This window comes from Hipposideros armiger, unplaced genomic scaffold (assembly GCF_001890085.2).
Source record: "Hipposideros armiger isolate ML-2016 unplaced genomic scaffold, ASM189008v1 scaffold_454, whole genome shotgun sequence".
Taxonomy (NCBI): Eukaryota; Metazoa; Chordata; class Mammalia; order Chiroptera; family Hipposideridae; genus Hipposideros; species Hipposideros armiger.
In genome coordinates this window covers 126206-136759 of record NW_017731804.1, presented here as the reverse complement: position 1 = coordinate 136759, position 10554 = coordinate 126206, and the positions used below count along the sequence as shown (strand labels likewise).

General features: G+C 56.9%; 1 protein-coding gene across 1 annotated transcript; it reads left to right on the top strand.

Moving 5' to 3' along the window:
- Nucleotides 1–731: 731 nt before the first annotated feature.
- Nucleotides 732–10554, top strand: AGT (angiotensinogen). Its single transcript, XM_019665859.1, has 5 exons — nucleotides 732–840; nucleotides 2798–3664; nucleotides 6777–7044; nucleotides 9002–9146; nucleotides 9815–10554. The coding sequence occupies exons 2-5, from the start codon at nucleotides 2836–2838 to the stop codon at nucleotides 10004–10006; spliced, it is 1434 nt and encodes a 477-aa protein (XP_019521404.1). The 5' UTR covers nucleotides 732–840; nucleotides 2798–2835; the 3' UTR covers nucleotides 10007–10554.

Genomic DNA, 10554 nt, shown 5'->3' with positions numbered 1-10554 from the left:
CTTCCAGCACCAGGGCCTGCTGAGGTCCCCCCAAACAAGCCCCACACTTTCCCACCTCTTTGCTCCTCTCATATAAGCCACTACCTCTAAAAGCCTTTCTTCAGCTTCTAATTCCAACTTGTTTTTCCTTTGAGGCTTGACTCAAAGGACATTTCTCCCTGAAAACTTCCCCAGCTTTAATGGAGTGTGCCTTCCAGGATCTGTAAGCGTTTTGTTGGTGCCTTCCCATCAGGCTGTACTGTTGTTAGTGCCTAACCGTCTCCCAGCTAAATCACAAGCCTCTAGTCTAGAAGGTACTTTTGCTGGGCCGTGGCTGTCAGGGGCCTCACGTGGTGTTCGGACAACCTCTAAGTCTTTCAAAAGGCCATAGGGTCCCAAGTGTCCCAGGTCACCTGGGTGTGCATATTCTTGGGGTCTCTCAGGCATACACCCCCAAGGCGAGGGGCTGGGTGGCTGGCCCCGGCCATCACACATCGGGGCAGAGACACATCACACCCACGTGGGATGCTCTTGTGTCCGGTAACTGCAGGCCCCGCTAGGTGAACCTCAGTAAATGTGTAACTCAACCACGTACCAGCTCGTTCTGTTCAGCAGCAAAGTGTGCATCGATCACCCTGACCTCCTGGAAGCAGTCCCAGCATGACAGTCCCTCTGGCGTCCGTCCCCCACTCAGGCCTGGCTGCCTGAGGCCCCCACCCCCAGGGTGAAGTAACCCCCCCTCCCCAGCCTGGGCACAGAACAGTCTGGGAACAGCTCCGCCCCCACCCCTCAGATATAAATAGGGCCTCAGCGCCCAGCCAGAGAAAGAAGCCGCCCTTCTCGTGGGGACTGAAGCGGAAGGTAAGCCGGGAGCCCCTCCACACCACCGGCCCGGCCCCTGCCCTTCCTGTCTCGCTCAAGGCAGCTGAGTTGTCTGTCTGCTGGGCTTAGAAGGCCAGGGGGGCTCTGTGGGGAGGGGGAGGGAGGCTGGAGGGCAGTGGCTGAAGGGCACCCAGGAGCCAGGAGCCAGGGGACGGTGGTGACCTGTGCCGCAGGAGACCTTACCACTGAAGACTCAGGGGCTGTCGCTTGCTTCTCGTCAGGCCAGGTGTCCAGACCTGGGCTGTCTGCCCTCCGGCCCCCGCGTCCTACCAGAGAGCCTGCTCCTCCTCGGCAGCAGGCAGGGTGGCTGGGTCCTCCCGCTCCCTCTGAGCAGGGCTGGGTCCTTCATGGAAGCAGAGTCATGGTGGCCAAGAACCCACGGGGTCCTCCTCCAGTCAGAAGGAACAGCAAGGCCAGTGGTGCAGGCAGTGGAGCTGGGGGAAGGGCAGACTTTGCTGCCCTGCGGCTGTGTCCCCACAGGGTGCAGGTGAGGGGTGGCCCACATCCCTGTGGGGCAGTGCTGTCTCTGGTCCTGGAGTCAAGGTCTGGGTCTGTGAAATCAAACTCAGCACTGTCTCCCTGAGCCTCGGTTTGCTCATCTATAAGATGGGACAAATAGCCATGCATGGCCTCCCTTTCTCATGGACTGTGGTGTAAATTAAGAGAGCTAATGCAACATGAAAGTGCTTTCTAAAATTTCAGATAAACGAAAAAGGCACATTCTTATTATTTTGTTAAAAAGGCAGTATAGATCAGTGCTTAAGTGGATGGGCTACAGCGTCGGGGGTCTGGGTTTAAATCTTAGTTCTGTCTCTTACCAGCTTTGTGACGTTGAGCAAGTCACTGAACCTCTCTGTTCCCCTGCACAACAGCATTGATGAATTCATTTAACAACTGCTTATCAAGCAGCCTTACATCCCAGGCAAAGAGCCTGCTTTCATTGGGTTTGTGTTCACATGGGATGAGATAGGCAATAAATACTAAATATAACAAACAGACAGACAAATAAATGAATAAATGATACAGAGTGTTACAAGGTGATCAGGGCTATGGGAAAAGGAGAGTAGGGCATCATAAATGGGCTCAGAGTGCCAGGCGTGGGGGACAGCTGCAGTGTGGAATATAGTGTCAAGGAGGCCTCAGCAGGAAGGGCTGTTGTGAAGATTAGGTGAGCTGATACGTGAAAAGCCTGGAACCATGCCTGGCAATGGGGATTGTTAGCTGCCACCCTCGCCATTTTCTTTATGCCACCGAGCCACGAAGAGGAGGGACCCTGAGAATGAGGGGCTGGTAAGAGGGAACCCAAGGAGGGGTGAGGCAGACATGGGCAGCAGGCCCCCCTCCCACCCTCCTGGGGTCGCCCACCACCCTGCACTTCCAGCTAATTCTCAGGCCCCGCTGTGTGCTGACTGAGAGCCAGCAGGGCAGCAGCTGACCACAACTGAGAGCAAACAGCAGCTTCTGCCTTGAAAATGATCCACGAAATTGCTTCACTTGACTGTACCTGTGCCCTGCTGGGGGCGGGCAGGCGGGGCTTGTTTACCTGCACGGCCCAGACCTGGGCCGGTGGACGCCTGTTCCTGCAGGGTCCCCAGCACTCAGCTCCACCGCTTGTCCCGATGACCCTGCCCCGACTGGGCCTTTTACAGGAGGCCTGCGTGGACAGGAAGGGAGATTCCCACTATCATGGAAGTTAGATAAAACAAAAAAACAAAAACCAAGCCCAAAATAAAACCCTGCAAAACACGCCTCAGACTGTAACCATGTGCTTTGCACCTGGACCATATAGACGTGTTCTGTGGAGCGTGAGTCCATTTCTTTTCACTGAAATGCATGGCTGTAGATGGATTTCTCCTGGGCTAGATGGTTGCAGGGAGTCATGGAACCACTGAAACTGGCTAGAGGGCACTTAATAACTGCCTTTTGCCCTTCATAGAACATTTCAGGTACGTGGAATCGAGCTCCCCACTGGAGATGACTCCTGCAAGTGTGAGCCTGAGGGCCACCGTCCTTTGTCTCCTGGCCTGCGCTGGCCTGGCTGCTGGTGACCGGGTGTACATACACCCCTTCCACCTGCTCGTCTACAGCAAGAGCAGCTGTGACCAGCTGGAGAAGCCCACGGCAGAGGCGCCCAAGGACCCGACATTCACACCGGTCCCGATTCAGGCCAAGACATCCCCAGTGGACGAGGAGGCCCTGTGGAAACAGCTGGTGCTGGCCGCCCAGGAGCTCGAGAGTGAAGACAAGGCGAGGGCGGCCGTGCTGGGGATGCTGGTCAACTTCATGGGCTTTCGCATGTACAAGACGCTGAGCGAGACCTGGAGCGCGGCCAAAGGGGCTGTGCTCGCCCCACCGGCTCTCTTTGGCACCCTGGCCTCCTTCTACCTGGGAGCCTTGGACCCCACGGCCAACAGACTGCAGGCACTCCTGGGCATGCCTGGGGAGGATCAGAGCTGCACCTCCCGGCTGGACGGTCACAAGGTCCTCTCTACCCTGCAGACCATCCAGGGCCTGCTGGTCGCCCAGGGTGGGGCGAGTGGCCATCCCAGGCTGCTCCTGTCCACGGTGGTGGGTCTGTTCACGGCCCCCGGCCTGCGCCTGAAGCAGCCGTTTGTGCAGGGCCTGACTCTCTTCTCCCCGGTCACCCTCTCACGCTCTCTCGACTTGTCCACGGACCCAGATCTCGCTGCTGAGAAGATTACCAGGTTCATGCAGGCTGTGACGGGGTGGAAGATGAACAGCCCCCCAACGGGAATCAGCCCTGACAGCACCCTGCTCTTCCACACCTACGTCCACTTCCAAGGTAAGGCCAACCCTCCAGGCGGGCTCTGCCCCCAGGCCGGTGCCAAAGGTGGCAGTTCTCTGTGTCTATGGACTTAATGAGCAACGTTTCAGCTGGTTGGGGCCAGGCCTTGGGGTGGGCATGGTGACAGACGTGAGGGAGTGTTGGAGAGCACCCTCAAGAAGGATGGGAGCTGCTGCCCTACTGGGCTCCCTGGAAGAGCATTGGCTGCGCTTAGCCTACCCACCTGCTGCCCTACTGCGTGCAGCTACTCTGCTGCATGCTTGCAGTCTCATCCTTCCCCTTTAATCCCATGATGCAGTGAAGGGGTGTTACTGTGTTTGTTAACTGTAAAGAAATAGAGACTCAGAGAAACAAAATGACTTGCTCAAGATGGCCCAGCCCTGAGTGGGAGTCCTGGGATCCAAATCCACACCTCCTGAGCCCAAGCCCAGCTCCGTGCTCAGATGGGCTGTGTTTCTGTCTTTTGAGACGGTCACTATCCCCTGTAAAAACAACTGATGCGTTTGCTTAAATCACTTTCATGTTGGCAGGGTTATTACCCAGAAGTCCCTGCTACACAGGTTGCTCATTCATTCAACAAACAATCATTGAGGATTTACTACCCGCAGGACTCTGAGTTGGGCATCTCAGAGGGGCCAAGGAGGAAGGGTGCATGGGCTGCCACCCGCTTCTCAAAGTTCAAAGCGGACTGAACCTGAGGGCAAATGCTTGGGCCACAGTGCTACAGGCAAAAGCGATTCACATCCAGGAGGCTCAGGTCACTCGGAAGAGGGGCTCACTGGGGAGTGAACAGAAGGGATGGCAAGGGGAGCAGGGCTTCGGGGAGCAGGGCTTTAGTGAAGAGAAGCAAGCGAGCCAAGGCTGCCATGTCTAGAACGGGGGCAGCTTTACTTGGCTGGAGAGAAGGATGGGGGGCAGGGCTGCAAAGGCGGGGCACTCATTGAATGTGTTGCTTGAAGGTTGGAGCTCTGTGGTGGCAGGTGGCAGAGTGCAGGTGGTCCCGGCGGCCTGCGCTGTGTGCATCGGAGGTGGGAGGGCCCTTGGAAGGTTTTGCCACAGTCCAGGCAAACTCTCCAGGGGGCACACAATGAGGTAGTGGCCCTGTGACCGATGGGTGGGCTGGGGATGTTGATGAGGTTCCATCAAGGTGTGTAACCTCCGGGGGGACAGAAAGCTAGTGGTAGAAAGATAGTGCCGTGAAGAGAGAGAGGTTACAGTGCATGATCATTTTTGCACTCTGAGAAAACGCTGGAAGTCTGTAAATCGTACAGGGAGAGGACCGGGCTTGCTCAGGTCCCAGCACTGACAGCACATGGGAGCAGAGGGCAGCACGGGCCATCCTGCTGTCCCTAAGAGGGGCCCAGGAGAAGTGGTCTCTGAGGAGGCTGGGCTCCCAGCGGAAAACCCAGAGAGCCGCTGGTGTCAGAAAGGGGCCTCCCTTCGGGAAGTGCCTGTCCCATGATCCCGGGAGGCAGAGCTGGACAGAAAGAGGGGGTGATGTGGAGAAAGGCAAACCCCGTTCGGGACAGGACGGTCGTCTTGGTTGGTGCGCCCCAGCTCTGCTGCGGCCCAGCCCTCTGGCCTCGCGCCCTAGCTGGTCCTGGCTCAGCTTCTGTCCGATGCAGATGCACAGCTTTCCTGCCACCTCGGCATGTCCAGCTCGGCATGAAATGAGCAGCTGTATGGGGAGTTCTAAGTCCCTTCCAGTGATAATGTCTGATTACGATGGCCTCAGGGCACAGCTGGGACTTGGGGCCCCTGAGCTCTGGGTGCCCTTTGCCCCGTGCTGCAGCACCCTGAGCTGGGCGCTGGCCCCGGCAGGTCCTGCCACATCCGTTGACTTAACCTTGAGAGATTTACTTAACTTCCGCGTGAGGACCCTGCTTTTCAGATGAGCAGGGGGAGAGGGCAGCCCCCAGTTCACATTCCAGAGTCTGTTTGCCTTAGTTTGCAGGTGGAAGAAGTTTAGTCCTTTTACCCTCTAAACTGAAAAGCCTCCTGCCAGCACCCAGGCCCTCCTGCTTCCTGTCCACGCCCCTTCCTCTAGCTGCTCTTGTCAACCGCCAAAGCCCCCGGGGATAAAGGACAAGGAGACACTGGGTCTGCTCCCCTTTCAAGACCCTGAGAAGGCGAAGCTGGCCCAGGCCCCTCCGCCAGGAGGCCTGCCCTTCTAGCTCCCTGCCCCCTTGTGCTCTGGGGACCTCGGATTCAGGACAAAGGGACCCCCAAGACTTTTTCAGCCACCTCTATTCAGACTCCATGCCAGGTGCCCAAGGGGCTGCTCTGTGACAGACTCCACCTCAGCTTCAGCTTGTCCTCCCAGAAACAGCCACAGACTGGGGCTTTCAAGGCGAGTGGGAGGGCAGCACAGGGACGCGCTGTGCAGCCATCAGGACAGAGGTTTGGCTGCTGCCAGGAGAGACTGCAAGTGACAGTGTCGTCAACAAGAGTTGGCTTACCTCCAGGACAGCCACGCTGCGGGCAGCTCACCTCTGTGACTGCCTGCCCCAGCCCTCTGCTGGGAGGGACAGAGAGGGCTCACGGCACAGAGGGTGTCCAAGCACCCCAGCTTGCGTCCACTGTCACAACTGGTGGTATGTCTGTCCCTAGCAGCAAGAGGTCCTGAGAAGTGTAGCCTTCATTCCCAGGGGGGCATGCCCAACGCTGGTTCTGTGACTGGGAATGGGGAATGACCCTGGGCCACGGTCTCCGTCACAGCTGGGGCGTGCACAGGTTAAAAGTGAGCGAGCGTCGAGGATGTTTAGGGCCGCGAAACTACCCCGTATGACACTGTAATGGTGGACAAGTGTCATCACACGCGGACCCAGAGAATGCACCTCCCCGCGTGGACTCTGGGCGACTGTGTGTGGGCACCCGCGCATCCCTGCCAGCTCACCGTTTAGCAGACCCCTGCTCGGTGGGATAGGGGTGTTGACCGCGGGGAGCGGGGTGTGGGTGCATGGGGATCTCTGGACTTTTCTCTTAATTTTGCTGTGAACCCAAAACTGGTGTAAAAAGTAAACTTGATATTTTTTAAAGTAAGATGCGGGACCACCAGGGTCTGCCCAGCCCAGTGACTGTCCCCTTATATCTCTGTCTGGGTCTCTAGGACAGATGAAGGGGTTCTCCCTGCTGCCGGGGCTCCGGGAATTCTGGGTGGACAACACCACGTCAGTGTCCGTCCCCATGCTCTCGGGCTCGGGCACATTCCAGCACTGGAGTGACACCCAGAACAACCTCTCCATGACCCGGGTGGACCTCAGCAAGAACGCCTGCCTGCTGCTCATCCAGCCCCACCACGCCTCGGGCCTGCAAGCAGTGGAGGCCCTCACCTTCCAGCACGACTTCCTCACGTGGACAAAGCAGCTGTCTCCACGGTAGGTGTTCCAGGGAACCACCCCTGGACAGTGGGAGCCTCCCTGGTCTTGCCCAGGGCGAGGTGGTGGTAGTGGGGGGGGGGGCACAGGTGCCGGTGTGGGAGCCCTGGCATGGGCGGGGCTGTGGAGCGGGCTTTTGTGCATCTGTCCATCAACCCAGTGCTCAGTGTCGGCTCTTTCTGGGTGGGGGCGAGCTGCTTCTCCCTGGGCTTGTCTTTCCTCCTGTTTGGAGGGTCGGGGCCCAGACACACACACACAACCTACCGCATTCCAAGACGCCCCTGAGGGTTGGGACTCCTCAGAGACCTGGGAGCGGCTTTCTCGGGGAGCTGCCCTTGACTCCAGATGCCCCTGGTTCGCTGCCCATTTGCTCCTCGTCCGGACTGTGATGGGAATAGAGCAGTTCCCTTTCCCAGGCATGAGACATGGCTCCATGCCAGGCCCAGTGCAGGGCGTCCAGAAATCTGCACTAAGGGGCACAGATGGCCTCCGCAGCTCAGCTCTTTTTTTGTTGTTTTGTTTTGTTTTGTTTTATTGTGGTAAGTAATCGTTTTTAAGTGTGTGTCTCTGTGGCATTAAGCACATCCACACTGCTGTGCAGCCGTCACCACCATCATCTCCAGAACCTTTCATCTTCCCAAACTGACACTCTGTCCCCATTAAACAACTCCCATCCCTCCCCCAGCCCGTGGCACCCACTCATCCATTTTCTGTCTCTATGAATGTGACGACTTTGGGGGCCTCATAGAAGTGAAATCACACAGTATTTGCCCTTTTGTCACTGGGTTATTTCACTGAGCATGATGTCCTCAGGGTTCATCCATGTGGTAGCTGGTGTCAGAACGTCCTTCCTCTTTCATTTATTTTATTTTTTTTTTTTAAGAATTTTATTGGGGAATTGGGGGAGGGAACAGCATTGGGGAATCGGGGAAGGGGAACAGACAAGTTGCTGTCCTTTTATTCTTCAGTCTAGTTATGGAAGATGTCGCTTCACTGGCCCATGTTGGTATTGTGATCATTGCACTCTTCCCGGCTCAGTCAGTCGGTCGCTGGCCATTGGACGGCTGCTCATGGCAGCTCACGGCAGCTCACGCCAGCTGCTGGCCACTCACGGTAGCTTATGGCATCCCACTGCAGCTCCACTGCAGCCTACACTGTCACCGGGGACTCATGGCAGCCCAGCTCCAGGTGAAGCTGTTGTTCACCATCTTACCTATAGAGGACGCAGTGTCACTGGCTCATGTGGAATCCAAACTGGTGGCCCTGCAGCTGAGAGCTGGCATCCCAAGCCAACTCTTAACCAGCGAGCCACTTGGCCAGCCCTGAATGTCCTTCCTCTTTAAGGCTAATATTCCAGTGTGTGGATGGACTGCATTTTGCTTGTCCATCATCCACCGATGGGCACTTGGGTCACCTCCACCTTTTGGCTGTTGTGAGTAGTGTGGCTGTGCCACTGTGTGCTGTCAGCTCTTGTTAGGGTTTGGTGTGTCCCTGGGGACATGTGTGGGTTCTTGGAACACCGAAAGGGGGCAGAGCTTCCAGTGATGTGTGTGGCACAGAGGCCGACACTGGGCTTGTCCTCCTGCCTCTCTCCCTCTCCGGGGTCTCTGCATCAGGAACACCACTTACGGGTGGCCAGTTCATCCTGATGCATTATTTTAGAGAGCAGCATTTTAAATAATCCAAGTCATACACCTCCAATGCAGCCCACCTAGAAACACCAGACTGAAGGGCGGTGATTCAGTCGGTCGCCCAGAGAGCACTGCTAACTGTTGTGCCTCCTTCTCACGGGACATGAAGTGTGTTGCTGAAATTTTCCCAAGACAACTTAGCTGGGTGAGGGTCAAGGTCCCCTTTCACACGGACACATGCGTCTGGCTCTCCAGGTCTTTGTGTGTGGCCCAGTCCTCGCGGTGGGAGCCAGCTGAGGCTTCCTAACTGTGGGTCATGTCCCCAGGGCCATCCGCCTGACCATGCCCCAGCTGGTGCTACGAGGCTCCTATGACCTGCAGGACCTGCTGGCTCAGGCCAAGCTGCCCACCCTGCTGGGAACCGAGGCGAACCTGGGCAAAATCAGTGATGCCAACCTCAGCGTCGGACAGGTACCGTGTGGTCATTGGTGCCTAACTTGGGTCTGCGTGTTCGTGGGGTAGGAGGCGTAGATGGGAAGGACACAGAGGACGCTTCAGGCATGTGGGGAAAGATAGGAGGGAGAAGAGGGCATGGCCTGGCGGGTGTGCAGCCAGGGTGAGAGGGAAGTGACCTTTCTGGGGCTTTCCAGAGAAGGGTGGAGAACAGCAAGTACCCTCCACCCTCTCCATCCCGTCTTCTGGCTCTGCCCAGCCTGGCCCAGCCTGGGACCCTCCCCAGGTCCTAAAGCAGGGTCAGGACTCCACAAGAGAGGAAGTGCCCCAAACTCGGGGCCGGCCCCATCACACAGCTCCTGGCTTCAGAGAAACTCCCACAGTGAACAGACTAGTCTGCTGTCGCACGGAACAATGCACCTCAGCAATGAGAAGGGGCCTGGATGATATGGGCACTGTTCTCTGTGCTGGGGAGAAATGGGGTCACTCCCAGTCCTGGCCTCAGACACCACTGGGGGGTAACGAGCCCTGCATGCTAAGTGAGGTCACTCAGAAGCCACTGTGGGGGTGCAGTAAGGTGCGTGGTAGAGCCCGGTGGGTCTGAGGGACACTGGGGGGGGGGAGCTGTCACGTGAGTGAGGGCTGTTGAGGGCGCCGCGCACTCCATCCCCTCCTCACCTTCGCAGGTGCTCAACAGCGTCCTCCTTGAACTCAAAGCCGAGGACGGACAGCAGCCCACAGAGTCCGCCCAGCAGCCGGCTGGGCCTGAGGTCTTGGAGGTGACCCTCAACACCCCGTTCCTGTTTGCCATCTATGAGCGAGACTCCACGACCCTCCACTTCCTAGGCCGTGTGGCCAACCCACTGAGCGTGGTGTGAGGCCTGTCACCACGGGTGAGGGCAGCAGCACATGGCATTGCTCATTTGTCACCACTGTCTCCACTTGTTGTCCGGATGAGTCAGCGTGGAGCGGGAAAGAAGCCGGTTCTCCTGGGCCAGCGCGGCTGTGTAAAACGAGCCACAGAAGCTGGCCTCAGGGTTCCCGGGTTTCTCTTGGGGGACGTGGGGGCTGCTCAGGACAGCCTTTAGCCCAGGACGACTGTTCTGGAAAGTTTGCACAGACCAGCGTGTCTGTGAAACCAAAAATTGTTTCCTTTCTAAGTGAGAGCAGACATTGTGTTTTAAGTTAACATACACACTTTTCATTGTCCTGGGCTTGTCTTTAGCTTATTGAATCGAGCCTGTCACCTGCATGCGGTCCCCACCACGCCTAAGCTTTTCCCGCTTTCTCACTATTTCTTTCCCATGATACTTATGATTTTTGAAAAACACTAGAATCTGAATGTATGTTAGAATGTAATAAATAGCATGTCTGATTATCCTGTGTTATTAATAAATGTCTTACAACAAAAACCGAAAAAGAAAAA